The sequence below is a fragment of the Fusarium sambucinum genome, chromosome II (genome assembly GCF_050947815.1).
Source record: "Fusarium sambucinum isolate potato_lamoka chromosome II, whole genome shotgun sequence".
In the NCBI taxonomy this organism is placed as follows: domain Eukaryota; kingdom Fungi; phylum Ascomycota; class Sordariomycetes; order Hypocreales; family Nectriaceae; genus Fusarium; species Fusarium sambucinum.
In genome coordinates, this window is record NC_139293.1 from 7280780 (window position 1) to 7307599 (window position 26820).

The window sequence follows — 26820 nt, forward strand, 5'->3', positions numbered from 1 at the left end:
GAGGCCGTTTATCGCCAACCTAATGACATAATGAGTTGCCCCAGTAACCGATGAGGGGTATCATAAATCACAAGACAGTTTTCATTGTCTACCGGCTCGTAACTGTTCAGTATTTTTTGACACCCAAAACTAATGGGACACGGACCCCACCATGCTGGACATACCATACGAAGTTCCTTACCCTTACTCAACGTCTTTCAACTTGTTCAAAACTGCCCCGCGTCAACCCAACACCACTCAAAGCATCAGAAAAGTTGGCCGCATAAAGGTAAGAAATATCAGTAAGTTAGTTTGTGTTATTGAGACAATACCCCTAAGTTATTTACTTTTTACCCCAGACTTTAGAGGCTAACTTTTCTGTTATCTTTTAGCCATCTCATCGACCAACATGGTGAACGAACGTGCACCCCCGAGGGCGCCTCGCGAGCCCTCTCCTGACGACGACATCACCGCCCTTATCACTGGCGCGACTAGCACTCCCACGTTCGGTCACCCTACCAAGATGATGTCCTCTCGTAAGCAGAGAGCAGACCCTTTCATACGGCAGAAGACCCGACCTGAACATCATCTCAGTAACAGCGGTACTAAAATCACAGGCCCCAGAGGCCCTACATATCACGACCGGAGGGCGCCATCGTTACCGATGTTCAGCTCAGATGCTCCACCTGCACCACCAGTCGCATCTTCGTATGCACCCCCCAGAAACTACGGCGGCGAGGAGACCTTTTATACAGACCCTGCCAAGGCAAGCGCCGATTTGAAGGCCTTACTCGAGGGTGGCATGGAAGAGGGCGAGGAAGAAGGTGGGGAGGAAGGCGGAGAAAGCCATGACGAGAAGAAACAAGAAGCAACAAAAGATGCTAAAGACGGCACAATAGATGGCCTTAAGGTCAAGCTGCTGCCTCATCAAGTCGAAGGTGTTGAATGGATGAGGGGACGAGAACTAGGTCCTGTGAAACGAGGAAGGGTGCCCAAGGGAGGCATCCTCGCCGATGATATGGGTCTTGGAAAGACCCTTCAAACCATCTCGCTCATCCTCACCAACCAGAAGCCGACTAAGAACGCTCCTGGCTGGAAGAAGCACTTTGAAACGATTGAAAAGACAACACTTGTGGTGGCGCCCCTAGCTCTGATTCGTCAATGGGAACACGAAATTAAGGATAAAGTGGAAAAGACTCATGGCCTCAAAGTTTGTGTCCATCATGGGCCCAACCGCACCAAAAGATTTAAAGATCTTGCCGTTTACGACGTTGTTATTACAACCTACCAAATTCTAGTCTCAGAGCATGGAAACTCATCTGATGCCGAGAATGGATTGAAGGCGGGTTGTTTCGGCCTGCACTGGTGGCGAGTCGTCCTGGACGAAGCCCATACCGTCAAGAACCGAAACGCAAAAGCCACAAAGGCATGCTACGCCTTGAGTTCAGAGTATCGATGGTGTTTATCCGGTACGCCCATGCAAAACAACCTTGATGAACTCCAATCTCTCATTAAGTTCCTTCGCATTCGACCCTACGATAATCTCAAGGAATGGAAGGAGCATATCGACCTGCCCTTGAAGAACGGCCGGGGTCACATTGCCATTCGAAGATTACACAGCCTTCTCAGATGCTTCATGAAGCGACGAACTAAAGATATCCTCAAGGAAGATGGCGCCCTTAACCCTGGTGGCAAGCCTTCCGCCAAGGGCGAAGGCTCCTCGACGGGTTTCAAGGTTACCGAGCGCAAGGTCGTCACTGTGGCGGCTGAGCTATCACCAGCAGAGCGCAAATTCTATGATCGGCTAGCAGCCCGAGCAGACCGGAGTCTTGAGGATCAGATGTTACAAGGCAAAGTCAATTACGCCAATGCCTTGACTCTATTGCTCCGACTTCGACAAGCTTGTAACCACCCCAAACTTGTTGAAGGCAAACTAGAGAAGGATAAGGATGCAATGTCGATAGGTTCTACTCAGAAGAATCAGGAGGCAGACATCGATTCTATGGCCGATATGTTCGCGGGGATGGGCATCGTCTCCAAGGATTGCAATATCTGTGGTCGAGGATTGAGTAGCGAAGATAACAAATCAGGCAAAGACATCTGTTCTGAATGTCACGCCGACCTGGCATATTTTAACGACCATGAGCGATCAGAGCAGCCTGGACGACCTAAGAAGTCAAATAAGTCGAAAAAGTCCAAGTCCAAGTCCAAGTCCAAGTCCAACGGCAAGAAAGAAAAGAAGAAGAAGCAAGGGACCAGAAAGAATGTCGTCGATCAAAAGGTTGTCAATAGAGAAATTGTCGAGGTCGATGACGATGAGGAGGAGAATGATGTGTCCCACACGGCGACCTCGAGACGACCTCGCAATCGAAACGCTGTTGTAGACAGTGATGACGAGGACGTATTGTCGCCACAAAAGACTGCTCGAAAGCCTCGAAACCGCAATGCTATCTTGGATAGTGACGAGGAGGAAGTAACCGAAGGTTCATGGCTCGTTCCTGAAGATGAACAAGGCTCACTTCACCTCGGAAAGGCTGGTGGCGAAGAAGACGAAAATGCTGAAGGTGGGGGCGATTCTATAGGCCCTGAAGACTCTGAGGACGAGGAGAGTAGGCTTGACGACAAGAGTAACCTGAGCAGTTTTATTGAGAACGACGAAACTACCAACAACCCTTACCAAAAGGCTGACAATGCCTCTGATTCTGAATCTGACTCTGATGACTCTTTGGCCTCTCTGACTGATCTTACGAAGCGTATGGCTGCACAGACACTGGATGATAGAAGGTCCAAAGCTGCAGACACAGCGACTGCAGATACAACTGCTGTCTCCGGATCTTCTGACTCTGACTCCGGATCGGAATCTGAGTCCGATTTCGATTCTTCTGACGCGTCTTCTGATGAAGATGACAGCGTCTTCTATCCTTCGCGCGACCCCGACTCCCCACAAGTACTCGCTTCCTCAAAGATTCGAGAACTTATTAAGATCCTTCAGAATGAAGTCAAGCAACACAAATTCATTGTTTTCTCCCAATTCACCTCCATGCTCAACCTGGTGGAACCCTTCTTTCGTAAGGAGCGGTTCAGCTTTGTCCGATACGATGGTAGCATGAAGAATGATGAGCGAGAAGAAAGCTTGCGAAAGTTAAGGAGCGATCCTGAGACGCGAATCCTGCTGTGCAGTTTGAAGTGCGGTAGTTTAGGACTCAACCTCACAGCGGCGACCAGAGTTGTCATCCTTGAGCCTTTCTGGAATCCAGTATGTCCCGTCCCCTTCCCTCTTCCCCCTTCCCCTCCTCCCTAGTGGGTAGCAGAAAAGTTGGCCTCTTAAGTCTTAGAGTACAAGAATAAGTGGCCTAAGAACCATAGTCTAATTAGCATAAACTGGCCTACTAATTTCGTCCCTTATGCTTTTAGCGGCCAATTTTTCTGATACCCTGAGGCATTCCCTATTTAAAGACTTGCTAACAGATATAGTTTGTGGAAGAACAAGCCATCGACCGTGTTCACCGCCTCACACAGACTGTCGATGTCATCATCTACAAGCTCACTGTATCCGAAACAGTCGAGGAGCGTATCCTCGAATTGCAAGATAAAAAGCGTGAACTCGCCGAGCAGGCTATCGAGGGTGGCATGCGCAAGGAAGCCCTCAAGCTTGGCCTCAACGAAATCATCAACCTGTTCAAGCCAGGGTCTTCTGCAGAAAACCCTAGCATAATCGCTGATACTTCTAGTGTGGTCGATGCCAGCTTTGACAGCAACGGACGTAGGACCAGGACAGCGGCTCCAGCGCAGGGGCGGCTCAAGAAGGAAGAGAGCTCTATCTACGGTCGAAGATGGTAGACTGCTATTAGGCAAAGCCGGTAACTTGTGCAACGAAGTGAATGGAAGTCGCTTCCAGCTTTACCTCACTATAATGACTATATGTATGGCTCTAGAAAGGGAAGGGAAGGCGTTTTAGAAGACTGTAAGATTTTATGATGCAGTTTAACATGATTTGGATCTCTATCATCACTCTCGCTCGACTTGTATATTTCACTGAAAGTACACCAACTGTGATTCACGATGGAAGTATGCCTCGTCCTAAGGCATTAAAGGGTTGGTGCTTAAGGCATAAGAGACAAAAAGTTAGCAAGTTAGTTTATGCTATTTAGACCATACTCTGAGGTTATTTACATTTGTATCCTAAAGCTCGGAGGTCATCTTCTGTTACCCACTAGCTCGCTAAATAAGGTGCAGACATTTTCTATTTTATTTCTTACGAATCGAGGTATGACGGAATGTGCAAGATGGGAAACGACCCTGATGTGAGACACTACGAGTTGTCGAGGTAAGTCGTAGTATTAAGGCAGTGGGATTCCTGGACTTGACAAATATTGTTTCCAACGAAGCTGTGTCAGGACATCCTAGTATCACCGCACCAGTCACTGTAATACCAACTGCTTAAGTAAGACGTGCTGGCCTCGAAACTGCCCGTCATCACAGGAAGGACTTCATAGCTGTCCAGACATTTCCCTGCTCAGAGATTTGTGTCGGACATTTCTTGAGATAGAAAAATGATAACGCTCCATGACAATTAATCTCAGATAATATGACCTCCGCCCGTTCTTGCACGGATCACCCACTATTATACATTTCTTCTTGAACAGCACATGGCTTGATTATGCTAGGGGAACAGGAGCAGGGGCCTCGGTTCCAGAAGCCTGTTTTCCACCGACAGGAGGGAGGAAGATAGGTAGATAAGTAACGACAAGAGCCATAACTGCGTTTCGTTAGACATCGTGTTCTTATTGCTGGATGTATGGGGGAAACATACTTGACATGCCGACAGAAAAGTATCCAGGGGTGGTGGAGTTCTTCTTGGAATCCTCGCTCTCGCCGAGCCAGCTCTGAATGGAGAAAACGACCGAGGCCCTGTTCATACCAGAAGTCGTTAGCAATCCGGCTGTATATCTTGCATAGTTTCGTCGTTATCGCGCCATGTCTCCGCGACCATCAGAAATCAATCGGACTACATACCATCCCACAAGCTTGTTGCGCGTGAACATGGCCGCCATAGGAAGGGTGGTAGACATTGTCGAGGAGATATCGGTCGACTCGCCCGAGCTCTTAGGCTCTTGGTAAGGGACGACTGTGTCATTAAGTTAGCTTGCTGGTCGCAATTGTGACAATCGCATGGCGCTGGAAATTTGCGCATAGGTTTTTGCCGAGCGTTCTAGCCGTGGTACTTACTGAGGTCGGTTCTTCTGGGGTCTTTGGGAGGCGACATGTTTGCTGTTGTGGTGATGATAAGTGGTGCTTGGTCGATGGGTGTCGCAATTACCTCTTAGCTCGCGCGACCTGTCGTGGAGTCAATTGGACTGAGGTGAGGCTTGCATTGTGGCGCTTCCTCGGATGGGGTAGCGTGGCGTAGGATTTTTACCTGCCTAAAAGGGAAATGAGTATACCTACAGAGTACATGCTGACTTATAAGAGTAGACAGAGGATGATGATAAACACTACCTATGTAGAAGAGGCTTCTGTTTTCTAATCTTTCAACTGTCATGATACAAAAAGAGATGCAGATATAATAATACTTGGCCGTATAATGAATGATTGTACACACATCACAGGTCACAAACCAAGATTTGATATCCAGCATAGACATACATATGATAGTAACAGCTTTGACCAGTCCACGACAGTTACAGCTGTTCGTAGACCCTACTTCACAAAACATTATACACCCGTAACACAAACGCCATATCATAAGCTCGTGATGGCAGAGGCGAGTCTCGTTTACTCCACCCTGATAATAACCTTCCATTGCAATGCCCCGGCTTCGCGAATAGCGCAAGCAAGGCATCCTCTCTTTCTTCGACTGATGATGGCATTCCAGCCTTTTTGAGCGCAGAGCGCACGAACCAGAATTTCCATGTCTGAGCCGAATTGTCGTTTCCTGGACTCGAAATGCATTTGTTCCGCGGCAGGGAAACTGCCTCGTCGCTGAACGATATTATATTTTGAGGTTAGCCTCTCGATGGTGGGAGATTGAGGTACTTCCGATAAGTTGGTGATGCAGTCAATAACAAGCACCCGGTCGCTTCCTAGTCGCGAAGGCGTACGGTGGTGAGTTGGAGGGGCCGCAAGAAGCTCTGAAAGCGGAGTGTGCTGACGCTTCAGAAGCTCCGAGATGTGGATGACAGCGTAATTATACCATTTGTGCAATGGATGGCCTGAGGATACATTTAGTTGGGAACCGTAAGCCTTGTAGATATTATCTATACCTGTGCGATTGGCAGGCCGAGAGCCTTGCCCGAACGTGTCAGACCCAGTCACGTCAATTTGTTGGATTGTTGGGCTTGATGGCGATTTAATGAAACGAACTCGGTGAGAAGGTGAACACGGATGCGCCGTTACGAAACTAATGTCGTAGGCCAGAGAGAACGAGAAGTTCTCAGCTGTGAATCCGTCAATGGCCACAGCAAAATTGACAGTGGCTGGTAACGATAGTAATTCAGGATCCTTGTTAGCTGCCCTCGTGGGGAAAACCTTGGTCGACTCGGATGATATGAGTTCTAGTGATCGGAAAGTAACGCTAATCAACGGAGGAGGTGTCGAGTAGTTGTTTTCGTGGGGGATGATGAAGTCCGCAGGGAAACAAGAGTATTCGTCTGCATCTCCAAGGATAGAAGATTCGCGCTCGACTCGCTTCTTTGCCCATAGTCTCGCTTTCTTGCCCAAATGAGCCATATCGTCTGTTATTTGTTAGTTAGTCTTCATCACCGGCATGCGTACAAGGACTTGCCAGCTACGTTTTCCACCTCAATATTCACCCAACCTTCGTCAATGCCAAGAGGAAGAATATCACTGGAAACCCATCCCATGCATTCGGCGGAACCTTGGCCTGCTGCAATGACTCGGCCCACAATACACGATGTGCTCCAGAAGCTCTTGCCTGAGTACACAAATCCCCCACACAAGTTGGCAAACGAGCCCAAGCGTTCCATAGCTTTGCTGTCGTTCTCGAGTAGTGTGGCCATCAGGAAATGACACAAGCCATCTCCAGGGAGCATCAGACCATACACATACGATTTTGAAAGCCAGCCGGAAGGATGGAGCGCTGCTGCGAGCTTTCGTCGCTGTGGCCGTGACTTGTCTTTCTGGTCGTACGATCCGAAGTACAACGATCGTTTGGATCCGTTTGTTTCAGAAGACTTTTTGGCTGGTTTATCAAGAGCAGCTGCAGGGGTCGGCTTTGGAACTAAACCAATGATGGATCGACGTGCATTGTTTGCGATGAGACCCTCATACGTGTCAATGCCAGGCCAGAGTAGTTTCTTTGCAAAATGGGTAAGCCCGTCCACCTGCTGCTGTGGATTACGACCTTTAATAGTATAGCTATGACTGGCTGTCGTTTTATCTTCGTGATGTTGACGGAAGGTGAATTTGCTAAAGAGGGAGCCCAGCCAACCTGATGCTGGAGGAGGCGTGGCTGGTTCCCCTGTCTTGGAACCGCTTGAAGGCTGCTCTTCAACTTTTTCAATTTCGATATTGTCAAGCCAGCTTCGTGCAAGGTGTAGCGACCATTTGACCATCGGAGTAGCGGCTCGCTCAAAGTGAACAACGTCGATAGGTCGGAACGCCTCGACCCCGTATTCCTCACCCTCCGTGATGGCATCTAGTCGAATGAGCAGTTCAGTAGCGACAAGAATTTGCATGAAGAGCCAATACTTCTCCTCAGCTCGCTCACTTGCATTGGTTGTATCGTGAATTGATGAAGTATCCTCCAGTTCATCGTTGTCTTCACTTCCCCACAGGATCTGTCCCAGTCTGATCCTCCACTCAACATGGGTGAAGTCGAACCACACATTGGCAGTGCCGAGACACTTGATCAGGGCGTTAATTTGGTTGGCCAGGCTGTAGTGGTCGCGCTTATCGACAACAGAATTGCATGGCCGCATGAATGAATGAAAGAGGTCCTGGTAAGTCTGGACAGACGTCTTCTTACGAAGATCATTAACTCGGTACAGTTCAGAATTTCGCCTAAGACGGTCCATCAGTTCAGTCTCGGGAAGGCGACGCAGGTAACCCAGTGGGGAAAGCATGCGCTCACGTGCCTCGACGATAGCATGGGCTTTCTTTCCGAGACTGTCGAAACCGAATTGCTCCTCCTCGAGGGCATCGCCAACGGCAAGCTCAAGAGCAGCTGAGAAGCCCATAGTCCCTTTTTCCAGGCCTTGCATATTCAGCATATTAGGACGCTCACGACAGCGGATAAAGAAGTGCGCCTTGCGCGAGTCGACAGCCTTTGCTCGGGCAGCGGCATCCTGATTTAGGTCCCGAGTTAGGTGAGGCCATGCTGTTAGACCGCTCCATGCTCGGTCTTCGATTTGTACGTGGTCAGTGAGATCACGGATCTCCAATGCCTCATCAAAGGGAAATGCGACGCTGGGATTGGGGGCACCAGAGCAATGCCCCTCGCTACGGGCGAAATACTGAGGGGCTCCCGAGAAGAGCTTCTCGATCTCGGACTCAGTGAGAGTAGACATGATTCGATTCAGCTTTAAGACGGGCTTGGGCGGGGGAGAAGTAGCATTTTCCTTGTCGGACAAGGAACCCGGAGTCGGTGGAGGAGGAGGAAGCGGCTTGTTCTGGTCCGGAGGTGAACGCGGGGAAATAAGAGCCTGTGGTAAATGTGACGGCGACTGTGACGATGAAGGCGTGGGCGTCAAGGGCGTCAAGGGCGTCTTAGTGTTGGTCCTTGTCTTAGTCCTGGTACCCTGGAGTATCCCCGTAGGAACTACAGGTGGGGATTTGCGGCGGAAGCCTCGGTCGGGGGGAGCGGCTCGTGGCGGAGGAGAATGCGGGGAGGACGACTTGTTACTCAAAGGAGAAAGGATGGGAGCATCACTCTGTTCCTGTTGCAGCGATGGGACCTAGAGAGTCAGTCAGGTGAGCTTCAAAGGGTTGTGGTAGCTGACAAGAGATCAATTGGGAGCATTGATAGAACACAATGTGCATGTATGTAATGGGGTACGATTTGATTGGGAAACGAGATGAAAATGATTATATAGGAAAGAAAGGAAAAGGAAAAGGAAGAAGAAGAAGAAGAAGAAGAAGAAGAAGAAAGGAAGGAAGGAAAGAAAGAAAGAGGGAAAATTGACATGACATAGCACTATCATGACATCCATACCATCCATCGGCCAAAGGCGCCCCCGAACTGAGCCCATTGAGGGGCCAATTCAGGGCTGTCAATGGACAATGGCATGACCTGACCAACGATCGCCATAGCACACGACACTGGGTTGGCTAGACGCAATGGCCTGATGTCGCAATGTCTCTCAAATGGGCTTCCAATTGGCAACCATGCGTATTCATGACGGATGAAATGATACATTGTCGCAGTGGATGTTTCGATGGGCAACAATATTTGAGCATCAAAACTTGACTTACATCTTCATCTCCCTTCTCCCCTCTCCCATTGCGATCCTTAACACGATTTTTGGCTCGAGTGATTAAACCTTGAAGTACAAAATCCGGACGCTTGAAGCGACCCCCGGTCGATGCAGATGGAACTGTATTTACAGTACCAAACTCTTCAATGGCTTCGTTGTCGTTGTTCTGGTTCTCGTTCTGGATCTCGGCATGATATTTGATTGGTATGACACTCGTGCTTCTCCAAGATGCGTGAGACCATTGCCGTCCATGCTGGCGCTTTCTCCTAGGCGTGTTCTCATGATCATCATTCAGCCCCAATCTGGGTTTGTCTTCTGTTTCTCCCGATCTGTTTGCATCGCTGAAGCTGCTCGTGGCAGAAGGCCGCGACGGCCTTGTTTTGGTCAGTGGCATGTTGTGTAGGATTGGTCTTCGGCCTTTTTTGCGCAACAAACTCGACGCACTGTGGGCATCCGCCGTCGAAGGGTCGGTTTGGTCTCGACGAGCAGGTAAGGCTGGGGTTTGGCGACTGCAGTCACATCAAGGCAACTTTGGATAGAGAGATGAGCCAAAATCCAAACTCTCTGCTCAACCAAACCAAGTTCCGTGTTTTCCTATAAAAAAAAACGTCACCACCGTCAGTCACGGTATTCGTTCCAAAGTTGAACAACAATTGTGCTTCAACATTCACAATTTGTCAGCTGAAATCCGGAGATAGATGGGGGTCTTGATCTTTGAGAGACAACACAGCAAAGTGTTGGTCAGAGTCATAGTTGGCATCGTATCTGTTTTTCTACTCAAGTATGCTTCTTCACCGGTTGGTCCACGTACGTATGCAAGAAAGCACAATGCTTTTTCTGGGTATCTTCAACGGTTGTCTCAGGTCTTCGGTAACAGGTAAATGCCCCTCTTTCACTTCTCTCTTGTTCGTGCAACAATAACTCGGTCTCCACGCGCGACGGATATAATTACTAGGCGAGTACAATCCGGAGTGTGGGCCTAGGACCGGGAGGATCGTGGGCCGTTACACCTTGATGTGGATAAAACGGAAGTAGTCTGCTATTTGTATCGATTCGCCGTTGATGTGGGCGAGAACACGGGAGCAGATCCAGCAGTAAGGTCGATATATTGTCCATGAACTGGCCTATGGCCTGGGTGCATATTATACTTCAGTCTTGCAACAGGCCGTACATTACTATGTTGCATGATGCCCCCGAGCAAAAACGGGTTTCGAGGATCCCGGCACCCGCGAGCTCAATGCTTGATCCTTGCTAGTGAAGTTGAACTATCTAACAATGATGCCAGCGTCATCTGTGGCCGTCCGGATGTACAAGCGTACGTATTGACAAACAGGCTCACTTCTCGTGTTGGAGGAAGCCTGTGAGTGACTGGGTGCAGAACAGCTGACATTTAATCTTTGGGGCACAAAAATAAACAGCCTAAAGGTCCGATCTAGATGGCATAAGCTGACTCGCTAATTACGTCTCTTATACTTCCAGCGGTTAACTTTTCCTGATACCCTGAGGCGAGTGAGTTTGTGGGCCTCTTCCTTGTGGAAATGAAGATGTCAAAGTGGAGGCCGGTCCGCCGACGTGTTTCGAAACCGCCGTTGCCAGAAGCGATCCAGGGAGAATTGCGATTCGTGCCAAGGCATCTTGCAGCAATTATTCAATATTGATCAGCTGGGTTCAAAATGCTATTATCGAGGATAGTGCAATAAAGGCTATTGCGTTGCTAAATCGGCAATTATTTGCGCCTGGCACATTACACCATTAGCATTAACGTTTTCAACATTTAACTTGTTTACCGTGTATCAGCCCTGCAATAGTGGCAACCTTCTTTCAACGTAGATTGCAACTTGATAGGCGATAGGCACCTAGGTAGGTAGTAAAGAACAAGGTTTCCCGCTCTACAAATTCGTATACGTGCGCACAAGGTACGTGCGTACATATGATTATCACATATAGACTTGTTGGTACGTAGACCGACTCCGCTTGTAACTGATGAAGCTCACGTTCGTAACTTGATCCGTTACAAGTGCGGAGTGGAATTTGCTGTTCAATTATGTTGGTTGCCGATATCTAAGTGCGATCCTCGATTGTCCTAACCACCATCAAACCCTTCCGTGCTCTTTGCTAACGATTGCTTTAGCGTTTCCACTTCTGCCACCACCATTTTTCGTCGTAGTAAACTGTTATTGCGAAACAAGGGGTACAACCTAGCTGTGTTATAATACTTGCTCAGCCCATTTAATCCCTCGCAACACGCGGCAACTTGCAGCAGCGTTGTTTTCGCCGCCTCTATTGTGCCTGCCGCCTCAGTAAGATTGCGCGCGCACCACGATAGCTCCCGGAACAACGGATGCAAGGTAATATGAAATCGGGAAGTGGAATGGTTGCAAGGGCGCAAAGTCCAGCTCAATTGCCAATGCTGTTTCCTCCTTTGAGGTACAGTAATGCATGCACCACCAACCTAAGAAAGTCATGGTGAAGATCTCTTGCACTACCTCTCAGGCCCATGACTACACGCAACATAGGCCAACATTGAGTATTGGGTATCTTCTGTTTTGTGGTCTGTCGCACGGGGATAGATAGCCGATGAAGCAAACATGTTCTTTGATTCAAGGAATCTCTTCCCAACCCTTTAGCAGTAGCCAACAAGCGATTGGCTCTAGTCCGCTGAAGCATTATTAGACTCAGACAAGAATGTTTCGAAGCTCAAGCTGGCGGCGTGTCATGCACAACGACAAGCAGATACTTGGGATCTGGCACAATGACCAATTCCTGTTTCCTTGTCCGCAACCTTAGAAGCTTCACCTCATCCTGTCAAGTATCAGCAGTGAACTTTCATAATGCCGAATACTGTTCTCACCTCACCATCCAATTCCTGGACTAAATTTCCGGAGCTATTCACATAATTCCAGACGATCGCTGCGAACTGCTCGACTCCTTGGGTTTCGTTTTCTTCTAGCGCAGGGGTTTCATTGGAGAACGTTGTCGCCGTAGATGTAGTCCGAGACTTGGAGGTCTGCAAGGCGTCGACTTGTCCGCTTGTTTTGAGGATCGCACCTGTAGCGCGGTCAAGGACAATGCTAGCTTTCACACCAGGCTTCTTCGACAAGCGACCGAGCTTCTCCTCGAGGGCATCGTGCCCGTTGACCTAAAATCTTGTAAGCCAGGTAAAATTTCACGTCAATTAGTGATGCAGCATACCATTGTCGTATCAGACATTCTAAATGTGGTGTTGAGTGTTGCTTTGGTAGACCTGGCTTATCAGCTCCCGGCGTGGTTAGATAGAGGACAGGGAGGTCGCGGGGCAGGCTGGCAGGACGCATATTCTGCCACTAGACACCGCCAAAATTTTGAGAACCCCATTAAGGAAAGTAGATCTTATCAGCGGTGATCGAAGAATCTAAATCTCAAAGCACCAGCGGCATCTCAGTGTTACGATCGTAATCGCCTATCATCATTGAATCTACACCTACTATTGCTGTTTTTCATAGCAAATAAACCGACAACATGGGCTCCAGCAACAAGAAAAAGCGTGAGAAGCAGAAGGACTTCCAAGTATGTATCGACTGCCACTGTCTTGCAGAAACATGGATTAACAATTATGATGTAGAAACCGAAGTTCAAGGTTGGAAAGGATAAGGCAAAAGCCTCCAACTTCACAGACACGAGTTTCAAGTCCAGAGGTAGATGAAAAGTCACATAGCTCAGCATCTTTCAATTACTAACAAGTGGTAGCGATTGTAATGGGGCATCAATCACTGTCAGCAGTTGCCCCCGATGTCGTTCAACAATTCAAGCACAATCTATCACTCGCATCTTCTTCAAAATCTGACAAACAAAGGAGGGAAGCATTGGCGTATCTCACCTCTCAACTCTCTTCAGAACCTCCTATCAACCCTGTAGGAACACATGCGGTGCTTGTCAAGTTGCTCCCTTTAATCTCAGATAGCTCGACACCAGTCCGAAGTCAACTTCTCAAGCTTTTTAGAGAGCTTCCATCTGACGAGGTCAGGCACAGTGTTGAGCAAGCCATCATGTTCGTCCGGGCAGGCATGACTCATCTATCGGCAGATATTAGCAACGACTCACTGGGCATGATGGAATGGCTTCTGGATGTGGCGGAGAATGACTTGGTTGTATGCCCTGGTGGTTGGGTCAAGACCTTGAGCAGTTTCTGTGCCATGATGGGATGGGCACTGAAAACCCCAAAAGCCGGATGGTCTTCTGGCACAAAATCTGGACTCAGCGCCAAGGGTGCTGCAACATATGCCCGCCAGATCGCCACACTATCACGGTTTCTGGAAGCCGGCCTTCAACCGGAAGCTGAGATTCCAGAAGATGAGTCGGAGATATGGGACAACTTGTACCGAATACCCCAGGATTCGAATGCTTTCGAATATCTCAACCTATACGGCACGAGACGAGACGAAGAAGGGGAAATGTACCCTAGCCGAGACGCGAGACAACGAATTTTTGAGCGAAGGTTTTTAGAGGCAGTATTGAAGGGCGCGGACCAAGCGAAGAAAGAAGGCGGTGCTACAGGCCGAGCGGCGGCTGGCCTCGACCAAGTGCTCCAGAACGGAATGGGCGAATATGAGAGTTCAACAGCAATGGATACCCAGGATCTCCTGAGCCTTTGGTGAAAGGTTTTTATAGATCCCTAATGATACACACTCGCTTAGATACATTCAAAAGTCTATGCCATGCTTACGGTTTGCTAGAATGACGCTTTATGTTTGGATTATGTTTGGATGCGATGCGTCTCATGCATATTGTCTCACCCCAGAGTCTGTCGCTCGAGTTCAACATCTTTGGGAAACCAAGTCTACAGTATTGAGCTGAGAATACATCGATTGTGATATCGTTAAGCCAGAAGCAGGCAACCTGCCCCCGATCTAAGCTTGGCAAGATTTGTGGCTCATAGTCTCATACAGCCAGGGTCAATGAGAACGATAAGTACCGCAGGTAGGCAATATACGATGCAGGCGTATGGTTATTGGCATGTCTGAAATAAGTTATTCCAGAATAGGGATTTTCTTGCTTGTTGCAGTGTCGCTCCCGATTGTTTCCCCCTAACTTGTAACAACAATCACATCGTTTTCCCCATTTTGGACTCTAGGCACTCCCGTTGAATGATAAGCCATTGAATTCTCTTACTTTAGTAAATCGAGTCCGAGATTTCTCGGGTGGCTACCTCGTGCTAAGGTGCACTTGTCTCCAATTATTCTCTCTGCAGCTGGCTGCCGGCTGGCAGATATCTGCAAACGCAGCACGGGCACCTGCCTCGACTGGCAAACATTAGTCCTCTGTATCCCTTTCCCATATCCCCTCCTCTGTTTTATTTTTTCTCCTCCTCTGCAGTGAATCATTGCCTTCCATCACAGCGCGTCGCTAGGCAACACTATAAATACTCCCCCTCCGCTGCGGGCTTCCTCTTTCCTCCTTCTCTCCCTTCCCTCCACCCACACTTCGATCTCTACTCTGCTTTCCATCTTCACTCTGCCTCAACTCGCTTCCTTTGAGCCGAGTCAGAGATCTTTCCTTCTTTCGTCCTTCTACTTTAGCCAAAAGGTAGAAGCTTGAAGATACACCAACTGTCTTCTCAAGAAGCTTTCATCAGGTACGTTTCTTTTCGCCCGCCTTCCTTCTCCCAGTTTGTTTTTCCCTGTGCATCCGTGCAACCCGTTCGTTTTCCAGTCCAGATTCGCTTGCCATCTCACCTCTTTGTGTTCTGTCTATGACTTCGTGGTGGAAGGCATATTGACATTTGCTCTTGCAGTGCATCGTCTTTATCTCCATCTCGCAAAGGCCTTCTTCAACTCGTCTATTTTTGCCGACACTCATCTTTGAAGTAAGTCTTCTCCATACCCTTCAACCACTCTTGATTCATTTATCCCGATACCATCCGAGCAGTCAATCTAACCACCACACCATAGTCTCGGACACGATGTCGGACCCCTGGGGAACTGGCGACATGTCCAATGCGCTTCCTGCCACTCAGGAGGCTAACGCTCTCCCCATCACTGAGCAGAACACCCAGGCCCAGAATGGCGATGCCCAGCCCGAGCCTCCTCAGGGCTACGATGCTTCGCGTGGTCGCTGGACTGAGCCCCAGGCATTCGACTACACGGCTTTGGCCGCTGGTAATGATACCCAGGCTTGGGGCTGCAACGCCCGCGCCTACGCCTGGCAGGACGAGTATGGCGATGTCGGCCCCCCATGCCCCGAACTTGAACTCGAACTTTTCGGCGAGCCTGACACTCGTCACGAACGAACGGGGCTTGATTTCTCTCGGTAAGTAGTTGCGTCTCATTTTTCCTTGAACGAACTAATTATTTTACAGAATCGACAGTATCGAGGTCCAGCAAGAAGGGCCAACCAAGATCGACCCCATTGCCAGCTTCGCAAAAGGTGGCATTCATCCCGCGATGTTGGAGAACATCAAGCTCTGCGGGTATGACAACCCCACTCCCATCCAGAAGTTTACCATCCCATCGATCCTCACTGGCCATGACGTTATCGGAATCGCTCAGACAGGTATGCATATCTTTTGCATGTGTCAAATATTGCTGACCCTGTCCCAGGATCTGGCAAGACAGCCGCTTACCTGATCCCCATCCTGAGCAAGCTCATGGGCAAGGCTAAGAAGCTGGCTGCCTTTCGCCCAAACCCTCTCACTTACCGTCCTGGTGTTGACGACGTGACCGCCGAGCCTCTCGTGTTGATAGTCGTTCCTACTCGAGAGCTTGCTCTTCAGATCTTCAACGAAGCACGAAAGCTCTGCTATCGCACCATGCTACGACCCGGTGTCGTATATGGCGGTGTGCCTATCTCTGAGCAGATTGCTTTGCTTAACATGGGCTGTGACATTCTTGTCGGAACCCCTGGACGTCTTGTTGATTTCATTCAGCGGCCCCGACACCTGACCCTCCGTCGTCTGCGTCATATCGTAATTGACGAAGCCGACGAACTGTTGAACGATGATTGGGCCGAAGAGCTCAATCCCATCCTTTCTGGTGGCGGTAAGTTTAACGCACAAGTGATCAGCTCGTGGCTAACCAACTCACAGAGCAGGATGAGGGAAACGTAAAGTTCAGCTTGTTTTCGGCTACCTTCCCGAAGGCTGCCCGTGATCTTGCCAAGAACTACCTGGCTGCTTCTCATGTCCGCTTCCGCGTTGGTCGTGCTGGGAGCACTACTGCCAACATCAAGCAGATTGTTCTGCAGGCGGAGTCTCACGAGAAGCGAGAGCTTTTGGTCGGCTTGCTTGAGGAAATGCATGGTATTCGCACCATCATTTTCGTGAACAGCCGTCAGGCCGCCGACAACCTCGATGATTTCCTTTTCAACATGCATCTGCCGGTCACTTCCATGCACAGCGACCGTACCCAGCAGGAGCGCGAAGCCGCTATGCGTTCTTTCCGATCGGGTAACGCACCCATCCTCATTGCCACTGGAGTCACTGCGCGTGGCATCGACGTCCAGAACGTCATGCATGTCATCAACTATGACCTGCCTTCTCTTGAGTATGGCGGTATCGAGGAATACACTCACCGCATCGGTATGATCACATTCCTAACTCATATTCAATTACTAACCTGAACAGGTCGAACTGGTCGTATCGGACATCGAGGCGTAGCTACGTCCTTCTTTTCCGAGCGAGATGAACCCATTGGCAGCGTCCTCACTCGCACCTTGCTGGAGACTGACCAGGAAATTCCCGAGTTCTTGCAGCAGTACGTTCCTGAAGGCGAAGCCCGCGCCAACCTCAAGTTCGAGGCTGATTCGGATTTCGACCCGAACGACTATGCTGGTGCTGGCGATGCTGGCGGCGATGGCTGGGGAGGCGGTGATGGTGATGGCGATGGCGCCGATGTCGGTGCGGGTGATGCCTGGGGAGGAGGTGGTGGCGACAGCGGCAATGCTGGTGGTGATGCTTGGGGCCCTTCTGACGACAAACCTCAGGCCGGCGGCTGGAATGACTCTGCTGCCCCTGCCCCCGTTGCCGCCGATGCTTGGTAAATCTTCGAGTTCCACAACAGCACAGGTAGGGATCTACTAGTGGCTTGTCAGGTCTTTTTGACCATGAGACTTTCAGGTGAAAGGAATTGCAGCTTAGAGTTGGCTGTACGCAAAGGACATTACTGAGATACAAGGATGATCTGACCGTCTGGGAGCTCCTAGATTAGTAGATAGATAGCATCTCAACGAATGACAGATTTGCACTCAATGAATTAAATCCACTGCTTGTGAACTCGTGATGCCGTAGCCACCCACTTGTTTGAAGGTGTGTATTCTTTATTATTTAGTTCTGCTCATCAGTCGTGAGATTATTTATCATCTGATTTATTCAAACCGTGACCAAACAAAGTTTTGTCCGAAACTTGAGTGATCTGACGTTGCAGACTTGTGCCCGTGTTTTCTACCTCGTCGCCAGTGCTTGCTGTAACCCTCTAGCCTACATGTTCTGGAGAATCTTGCCAAGACCTTGGAGTTTCCTGATAGGGGCTCCATAGCCCAGCTCGACAACGCCTTGAGTAAACTTCCAGCTGTCAGGCTGGCTTTTGACAGGATACTGTACAGGAGGTGGGATGCTAGTACGAATGCCCAGCCAGCCAAAGCGGTCCTCACAGACAGCCTTCGCATTGCAAAGTCCCCGCAGGCCTTCCTCACCTGCGAAACGACCATAACCAGAACCACCGACACCACCGAAGGGAAGCTGGACAGCATAGTAAACGGCAAAGTCGTTAACGGCAACCATACCGGCGCGAAGTCCCTTGACGATAGGCTGCACGTTGGGGTCACGCTCAGAACCATGGACGGAAGCACCAAGGCCAAAGTTAGGTGCGTTGGCAATAGAAAGGATATCTTCAGGAGAGGATGACTTTGCACGAAGAAGCGTGAGGACAGGGGCAAAGCACTCGTTTTGTGCAATGCGCATGTCAGGGGTAACGTCTGCGAGGAAGGTTGGCTGGAAGTAGTGACCGCTGTGGTATTCAGGATGATTGTAGCGCTTGCCGCCAGCAAGGAGACGGGCGCCTTGTGAAACAGCTTCGGAAATGAGTTCCTCGAGACGGTCAAAGGAGGCATCAGATATCATAGCGCCAACATCAGCATCGGGACCTAGTCGCAGAGCGTTGACACGGGGAGCAAGCATTTCGACAAGTTTGTCGTGGATAACGCTAGGGGCAATGACTCGCTCAATACCAATACAGTTCTGGCCAGCAGCTTGGAAGGTTCCGCGAAGAATGACTTCAGCGATGCGCTTGAGATCACCAGAAGCAGAGTCCAGAACAATAAAAGGGTCCTTGCCACCGAGTTCAGCAACAACGGGAGTAAGACTTTTTGCTGCGCTTGCGGCAACATGATGGGCAACAGATTGCGATCCGATGAATGTGATGTGGCTGATACCAGGATGGGAAGTAAGATGGCCAGCTGCCTGGGGCCAACACACAATGGTCTGGACAAGCTGAGGATCGTGCCCATGAGCGATGAGGGCGCCACGAGCAATGTTTGTAAAGTACTTGCTAGACCAAGCCGTTTGCTCAGAAACCTTGACAAGAATGCCGTTACCAGAAAAGAGAGCGCTGATTACGGGACCAATGAAGTTGTGGAAAGGGTAGTTCCAGCTGACCAGGGCAGCAACGACACCGAGGGGCTCATAGTGAACTGTATTGCGCTTGTACATCATGAGAAAGTTGGTAGGACGGCGCGAGGGGCGCAATGCCTGTTCTCCGTGGGATAACGTCCACTTGAGCTTCTCGGCTGTAACAAGAATCTCCCCCAGCTGGGCGTCCACCATGGTTTTTCCACTGTCGAGGCAAGCAATCTTGACAATCTCCTCAGCATTATCGAGGACGTGCTGTAGCAGCGAGCGCAGCACAGCACGGCGCTGGTCGAATGTAGTCTCGGCCCATGTCTTCTGCGCGGCGGCAGCAGCAGAAACGGCGCGGTCGATGGCGGCAGGTGTAGAAGGGTTGATGTTTCCTAGGAACTGACCGGTTGCTGGGGCATAACATTGGACAGCTGAGCTACCGGAGACCTTGACAGAGGTGACATCGACAGTGGTGTGCGGCTCGGGGACCTTGGGCGAAGGAACGGTGTACTTTCGAGGGCGGCTTGTAGCTGCTGAGACGGACGCTACAGCAATGGCGTTGGTGACGCGGAGGATGAAAGTAGCCGCGATAATAGCGACAACTGTTGCAGCGGCGGAAAGTGTGGATTGTCTTTGAGGAGTGTGTTAGCTTAGACGTGTTCAATGGCTGAATAGATTAAACGTACGAGATGTTGTACTCAGCTGCCGTTTCACTGCATCGCCGCCAAATGGCGAGAAGCAGAGGCTCTTGATCCTCCATTGTATGTTCAAGCACGATCAGTTTTGTTTACAAATGTAGGAAAGCCCCAAATAGTAGAAATTGGGCGTCTTCTTTATATCATGCCACAACTGGAACCCACGCGAGTGTCATTTATTAAAGTGGGAGTGAAGTCACCTTTAATTGCCCGTACCATATCTAGCTCCAGGGACTTTGTGGAACCCGTTCCTGCCAAGCCTTGACCGATATAGCGTATTCGTACTCGCCGCTACTCATATTTCAAATTGAACCATTAACAGTCACTTCATGTCACCGCACCCGATATTCTAGTCTAGTAATTGAATTGCATATCGTCTTATTGATTTTCATGTCTGGTTTCCAAAACAACGGAAAACCTGATTATATAACCGCTGCTTATTTACTGTCTGTCTCGGAACGTCATCCGTCTCCCTCTCTTTCGCTTCTCGATTTGAATCGTTCCCTCTCCTCCTTCGCTCGCTTTCTTCTCCCTTCTCAACTCCTTCCCCGCAATAATGAAATAATCTTCGTCAGGGAATGGTTTCGCTGCTCTCCAGCTCTAAAGATGCCAAAAAGAAAAGGAAAAGGGTGGTAAGAAAATCTTCGGCGGAGGAAATAAGACTAAAAGTGATAGTACTGAAAGCCACCATAAAACAGTTCATACAAAAAAAGCAAAACCCTCCTTTTGCGTTTCCCCTTTATAACGCCCTGCGTATGTAAAGCAAACCTCCCAGCGTAAAGCGTGGGAGGATCAAGAAAAAAGAACTAATTTCGACCTCGTTGCCTTCGTTGCGTGCTTCGGCGCATGAACAAACGGACAAAGACCGGGGGGAGCAGCTGACAGATCGCTCATGCAGATCGTACGTGCATCACTGGCCCCGTAAAGGCCTGGGATATCAAAAGCAATAAAAGGCGAAGAGAAACAAAGCTCAGAAACTGAAAAGCAGATCCGTGTCATCAGCCATGGTTGAAGAGTATACAGGAAGGACCAAGTAGTTGTGTGAATCATCATCCATCTCTTATATGTTGGCACTCTTGGTCAGTGAAAGCCCTCTGAGGCGAGGATGGAAGCGTCCTGCCTGTGATTGACTCGACTCGATTCGTGATAGCCGCGCTGCTGATGTGAAGTCATTGCTAGCCTCGAAGCTAGGTCTGACACGGTCCATCGAGGCCCTCATTCGATCGTACGAAGGTCGGGCACGGTCAATCGAAGGGCGAGCTTGCATGGGTACATCTAGCGAAATACGGTGCGCCGTATAATTAGTTGAGTCGCTACCATTCTGACTGTGCTGATTATACGTTGTCGTTCTCGTCGCTGTTGAAGGGGGGTAAATGGGTCGCAGGTCCTCATCAACACTACCATAGGCAACGTGCTTCGGCATCTTCTTAGACTTCCTGGAGCTCTTGGAAGACTTTGACTTGTCACTTTTAGTGTCAGCAGTAGGTGGGTCACTTGTGTCGTCTGTTTGGTAAAGGTGGGCGAACTGGCCCATCCTCTCCTGCTCACGGATGATATCGACATCATAAGGCCAGTAAACCTTCTGCAGAGCCTTGATGGCAAAGCGAGGGAAGAGGCAAATGACAGGCACCAGAAAGAAACACGCCCAGAAGGTTGCCTCTCCATAAACTTGAGCGGCAGTACCGTAGAAGTAAACCGAAGAAGTGAAACAGGTGTAAACCCCAGTCCAGAAGAAGATAGACAGGTCCGAGATGACAACAATAAGTACCATGAGCCAATCCCAGCGATAGGTATTGATCAAGATGTACATATTGATAGTAATAACGGCAGGGTGGGCGACGTAGGCACCAAATCGAAGGCGATCCTCTAGACCAAGACCATTCATAGTCAAGAAGGTACCAGGCATGAACAGCAAGTAAGGAATGAAAAAGACCATAATAGACTGGTAGACGCCATCGATCATGTAGAGCCTTGATCATGTTAGTACGAAGCAGTACAGTAATATTACATGAGCGTTACTTACCAGAATTTGAGCTGGGTCCACTCCAGTCGCTCAATACCACGTCGGTAGAGCTGAGGGACAGCAAGAGATACCTTGTCAGACACGTCCTGATCCAGGACACCCATGATAGCGACAGGAATCGATGTGAAGAACAAGTTGAACATGAGAATGTATGTGTAGTCGAACAAATAGGTCATATCCATATCACAATAAATCTCATACCAAAAGATGGAGAAAGTCCATACCATGTTCTTGTAAAAGAAGTTGCTTATACTTTCAGCAAGACGGCGATAGGACCATCGACCATGTACAAGCACCAGTCTCGATAGGAACCGGAACTGAGCAATCGCGTAATCAGAAGACATGGCAGCCTGACGACCTTCAACACCAGCAATACCGACACCAACGTCGGCCTCCTGAATCATGGCGACATCGTTGGCACCGTCACCAATGGAGAGAGTCATGACGTCGAGACCGTTCTTGACCATGGCTACCACAGCAGCCTTTTGGGCGGGACTGACACGGCAACACAGGACTGATTTGCACTGCTTGCAGAGTAGAAGGAATTTCTGTTTCAAGCGGTCATTAAGGACCCATCGGAGAGTAAAACCATCAATGACCAGTCCATGTGTTGGTGCCGGTGGTTCGTGATTCTTCTTAGCGAGAGCGAGGTCGTGGTCGCTACCGGTAATACCAAAGATTTGAAGATTGTCGTCGAGAAGCCTTTCTGCCATTTCAAAGAAGGCATCATCGGTAATCTCACCAGACTCGTCCTCGTTCACCTTCAGATGAATTAACTCCATGTCGTTGTTGAGAAGATTGCATGAGAAACCGATGTTGATAGCAGTCTCAACCTTGTCACCGGTAAGAACCCAAAGCTTGATACCAGCGTTACCCAGGAGAGCGATTGTGTCGGGGACTCCATCCTGCAGGCGATCTTCGATAGCTGTGCCACCAACGAGGTAAAGATCTTGTTCGATCAGCTCAGCCACGGTTTCCAGCTTCTCTTCTCGTTCCTCCAATGCGGAGGCGGCTGCGTCATGCTCCTTCTTCCAAACTCGGTAGTCTTGCTCTGTAACTTCCTTCCAGGCGATGCAGAGTGTTCGAAGACCTTCACGAGCAAACATCTCAAGGTGTTCCGCGGTGGTCTGTCTGAGCTCTTTCTGCTCCCCACGCTTGAGGCGAGAATAAATGATACTGTCGGCTCCCTTGCAGAAGAGGATAATTCGACCATCCGGCATCCTTACAATCGAGCTCATTCGCTTTCGGCTAGAATTAAATTCAATGGTGTTCAAAATCTGATAATGACGGTCCTCGCCCATGACGTTGAGGTTGATGCCTTCACCTGAGCTTCCCAAGACGGTAAAGCCCATATCGCGAGCAGTGGCGACCAAAGCTTCTTCGTCGGGAGATTGCGCCTTGAAGATCATCTTTGGAGAGTCGCCGTCCTCCTTTTCGGCCATTACGGTATGGCAAAGAGCCAGGGCAAGCATAAAAAACTCATTGGCGTCCTTCTGCTCAGGGCCTGAGTCGCCAGCCAGATCGGATACAAAATCAGGGGCAATGAAAGTTAAAGCATCGTCATGTAGGAACGGGTTATCGTGAATATTACGCAGACCAGCCAACGCACGAACCTTGGCATCAGCAATCTCAGCACGAACTCGTTCACCTTCCTTCTCGACATCAATGCCGAGTCGCTTTTGCATTCCAGCTTGAGCTTCAGTGTAAGCCTCGCCGTATGGCTGTCCGTTGATCGTCGCTTTCTTGAACTCCATGACGTTCTGTGTTAGGGTGCCAGTCTTGTCGGAGAAAATGTATTCGATTTGGCCAACGTCATCCGAGATGTTCCAGGACTTCGGAATACATGGTTGATCGATGGGTTCGTAGTACATTTCCACGTCGTTATAAATGAAAACAGCCTGCAACGTACGGACGATTTCTAGTGTGATGTAGAGCGAAATGGGTACCAAGTTCTGGAACAGAATAATAGCGGCCCAAAATGTGATGAAACCGCTCATGGCTGGTTTTCCGCCTATGGAACCGAAGTCAAAGAAATGGAGGGAAGCATCGGTCTTCGCCCAAGCAACACCGTTGATAATGGCAGCGAGCAAACACATTATGAGCAAAATGCCGAAATTGCAAACAACATTGAAGTTCATCTCCCTAGCGATACGGGCGCGCTTACTAGGAGTTATACCGGCATTCATCATGATCTTTGTGTCGTGTCCTGTATAAATGACCACACCAACAATCCATTCAGTGTTTCGGAGGTTGCAGCCACGCAGTAGGAGATTATCGATAGTGATAGGTTCGGTCATGTCCTCGGGTTCGTCGTCCAAGTAACCAGGCACGGATTGTTTCCATTTGATGGCACCATTATACTTGTAAAGATTAGGCTGGGGACCCTCGCTCTCGACTATGAACTCAGCGCGCTCACAGTCTCTGGCATGCTTGAGAGATCGACCGCAACGCACAGCCTGGCGAACCTTGAGATTGGTTTCGCCGTCCAAGTTTTTCGTTTCAACGTAACAAGCTCCGTCAGGATCGGAAGTAGATAAAATAATGACATCAGCGGGCAGTTCTTCGTCGTTGTAGATGCGGACAAAATCGCCGACATTGAGACTTTTCCAAGTATCCTTCTGGAAACGAGCTCCAGAGGCGGGGTGATGATAGTTGATAACGTCTGATTTCATCTGCATCAGAGCAGCAGCGCGCTTCGCATCTTGCTCATCTGGCATCTCAAAGTGGGCGTGTGGTGTTGCCTGGGGTGACGGCGATGGAACAGGGGTCATCTGAATGTCCTCTCGAGCCGACATGAAGGACTCTCGTCCAGAGAAGGGTGATGCGATAGACTGACGCATAGACTGTCTAGTTCGTTGCGTCTCAACCGATGGTCGGGGGGCATCATTATCAGTTGGTGCCGCCTTGCGCTTTGCCCTTTCTTCCTTCGCCTTTTTGGACCAGACAGACTGACAAGCACGCCACATGGCACCGAAGAATTTGGAGTTTGCCTTCTTGAACTGGCGCCAAGCAGACACGTCGCCCTCCAAAACGTTGACATTGTTCCAGTTTCGGAGTCGGTGCACAGGAGCATTGTTCAGCTCAATGTCGAGAACAGTTCGTCGGTAATCTTCGATGGCATCCTTAATAGCTGTAACCGCAATAATAAAAATCAAAGGCACAGCATTGAGACCTGGGTTAACTCCGCCAAAGATTGGGAAAATCTATATCAAACGGTTAAAGGTTATTCACAAAGCCACAAGAACATCAAAAGAGATAGTAAACTTACGACCAGAATAACCAAGAACAAGAAAAAAATGTTTGCAACGTTATGGAACTGGAACCACAAGTTCTTCGGAACGAACGATATAGGGGTGTATTTGGCTGTTCGGATCTTATTTCTCGTGAATGTTTGGCTCGGGGCGCCATTCTCATCTAGAAGTCCAGCTGGTAGGGGTTGGTTGAAGTACAAGGTCCGGTTTTCGTGCTCCTCTTCTTCCTCAGCATCATCCTCATTGTTGGGATTCGCTTCCGGTGGTTGTCCATCATCACCGGCAGGGTCGGATCCATCAGAAGGGGGGTTCTTTTCGTTGGAGCCTGTCTTCTTGTGTCCCATTCGTTCAAGAAGAGAGTTGCGCTTATTGTTGCTACTGTTAACACTTTTCCTTTGGGTAGCCCAACGCGATCTTTGAGTAGCGCTCAAATGCTGAGAATCGTCGGGAGCAAGATGACCGTCAGCTGTTGTTGTGGTCATGGTGAAGTCGCGGGCGAGCGCCCGATCGGCCCCTCGATGCCAGCCAGGTTGGTAGAAATGAGTAGGGCTAAATCTGTCGAGGCGGGATACGGATGATGAAATTCGGCACGATCAATATTATATGGCACGTTACGGTGCAGTGCGGTGTCGAAGAGAATAGAGCAGGTGCAATTGAAGCAACACCAGCTGCTCGTTAGAAGATTATTAATGGAGTCGACGGGATGGTTATTTTGGAAATTAACGACGTCGCCAGGGCCGTTGAGAAGTCGTCAAGACGATGCAAGAAAGCGAGTGAAGCGGGAACGTGGAGAGAGTAAAGGTAAGTTTGATGGTGACGAGATGTGAGAAGTCTGGTCTGGATGGCTGGCTCGGAAGTATGGTACAAGGGGAATTGTGTAAGCAATGTTAGGATCAAATGGGGCTCGCTCCATGGAAAGAACGGGGCGGCGAGGCAAGGCAAGGCAAGCTAGCAAGGCAACCTGAGAAAGGGAAAAAAGATACGGTGGACTTTTTGGAGGAGACCGCACCCTGTCCGCCAGTCAGAGTGAGCAAACCGCCAAAAAGTCTGAGACTCTTGCACTCGGACTGGCAAAGAAAGAGGACAATTCTGAGTGGTACCCGCTCGAGACAAGCACTGGGACTCGCTGGGGAGCGTTGCTGAAGGGGAAATGGGCAGTGGAGAGAGGGTGTCGGGGGGCGTGGGGCGCGGTGGGTGTGTGTGCGTGAGAGTCGTACTCCCGACCCATCCGACGCGCTCATCTGCTCTGTCCAGAATGTACCCCTTAAGTACCCTGTCATCTTGTCCTGCTTTACCTTATGCTCCCCGCCTGCATAGTACCTACCTTAGTACCTTAGTACCTACCTAGGTAGGTACAAATGGCTAGTGCTTCACGATATGCTGGGCTGTCTCGCACTCATCTCATGCTTACTGTACCTCACTTTACTGCTTTACAGGTCAAAAGGATGGTATAGCCCTACTAAGGCAGTGTTGCTAAGCTCCAATTCATCCAATCCAATTCTATACTGTTCAGTCCGATTGATCGTTTATCCAACATAGTATTCATCAGTCATGTGTAACAAATACGACTGGGCATGATCCATCAGGTTGGTCTGGAAATCAATTTCCTACCTGGGCGCAGTTGTATTACTCACAGCACAGAGGTAAGTACCTTCTGTAGGGAATTTGCAAGAGTCCTTACCGGGCTACTAGACAGCCCGATACAATAAGTTCTGTCCTCAACGGTGTCCGAACTCATCGGTCGCGTCCGCTAACGCTGGCGCCACGGGCTTAACTCTTTCTATCCCGTCCTCCCTCCTTCTCTTGACTGTCTTCAGTTTGATGCAATCATTATTCAACGTGACGCCAGTAC

General features: G+C 49.5%; 8 protein-coding genes across 8 annotated transcripts; 3 read left to right on the top strand and 5 right to left on the bottom strand.

Annotated features, from left to right (window-relative positions):
* Nucleotides 1-388: 388 nt before the first annotated feature.
* FSST1_009324 (SNF2 family N-terminal domain-containing protein) lies at nt 389-3819 on the top strand (the record flags this gene model as incomplete). Its single annotated transcript, XM_083226286.1, has 2 exons — nt 389-3235; nt 3454-3819. 2 exons carry the CDS (start codon nt 389-391, stop codon nt 3817-3819), a joined length of 3213 nt encoding a protein of 1070 aa, XP_083085285.1.
* Nucleotides 3820-4637: 818 nt separating this feature from the next.
* Nucleotides 4638-5245, bottom strand: FSST1_009325 (uncharacterized protein; the record flags this gene model as incomplete). Its single annotated transcript, XM_083226287.1, has 4 exons — nt 4638-4738; nt 4793-4890; nt 4996-5107; nt 5209-5245. The coding sequence occupies 4 exons, from the start codon at nt 5243-5245 to the stop codon at nt 4638-4640; spliced, it is 348 nt and encodes a 115-aa protein (XP_083085286.1).
* A 509-nt stretch (nt 5246-5754) lies between these two features.
* Nucleotides 5755-9807, bottom strand: FSST1_009326 (uncharacterized protein; the record flags this gene model as incomplete). Its single annotated transcript, XM_083226288.1, has 3 exons — nt 5755-6713; nt 6764-8894; nt 9412-9807. The coding sequence occupies 3 exons, from the start codon at nt 9805-9807 to the stop codon at nt 5755-5757; spliced, it is 3486 nt and encodes a 1161-aa protein (XP_083085287.1).
* A 2303-nt stretch (nt 9808-12110) lies between these two features.
* On the bottom strand, nt 12111-12623 carry FSST1_009327 (roadblock/LC7 domain-containing protein; the record flags this gene model as incomplete). Its single annotated transcript, XM_083226289.1, has 3 exons — nt 12111-12215; nt 12265-12552; nt 12606-12623. 3 exons carry the CDS (start codon nt 12621-12623, stop codon nt 12111-12113), a joined length of 411 nt encoding a protein of 136 aa, XP_083085288.1.
* Nucleotides 12624-12911: 288 nt separating this feature from the next.
* FSST1_009328 (Rix1 complex component) lies at nt 12912-14047 on the top strand (the record flags this gene model as incomplete). The annotated part of the gene is made up of 3 exons (XM_083226290.1): nt 12912-12959; nt 13015-13087; nt 13140-14047. The coding sequence occupies 3 exons, from the start codon at nt 12912-12914 to the stop codon at nt 14045-14047; spliced, it is 1029 nt and encodes a 342-aa protein (XP_083085289.1).
* A 1304-nt stretch (nt 14048-15351) lies between these two features.
* FSST1_009329 (P-loop containing nucleoside triphosphate hydrolase protein) lies at nt 15352-17426 on the top strand (the record flags this gene model as incomplete). Its single annotated transcript, XM_083226291.1, has 5 exons — nt 15352-15698; nt 15748-15941; nt 15989-16426; nt 16474-16965; nt 17011-17426. 5 exons carry the CDS (start codon nt 15352-15354, stop codon nt 17424-17426), a joined length of 1887 nt encoding a protein of 628 aa, XP_083085290.1.
* A 436-nt stretch (nt 17427-17862) lies between these two features.
* FSST1_009330 (meiotic recombination directing protein) lies at nt 17863-19759 on the bottom strand (the record flags this gene model as incomplete). The annotated part of the gene is made up of 2 exons (XM_083226293.1): nt 17863-19630; nt 19686-19759. The coding sequence occupies 2 exons, from the start codon at nt 19757-19759 to the stop codon at nt 17863-17865; spliced, it is 1842 nt and encodes a 613-aa protein (XP_083085291.1).
* Nucleotides 19760-20754: 995 nt separating this feature from the next.
* Nucleotides 20755-25450, bottom strand: FSST1_009331 (uncharacterized protein; the record flags this gene model as incomplete). Its single annotated transcript, XM_083226294.1, has 3 exons — nt 20755-21664; nt 21718-24920; nt 24986-25450. The coding sequence occupies 3 exons, from the start codon at nt 25448-25450 to the stop codon at nt 20755-20757; spliced, it is 4578 nt and encodes a 1525-aa protein (XP_083085292.1).
* Nucleotides 25451-26820: the final 1370 nt, after the last annotated feature.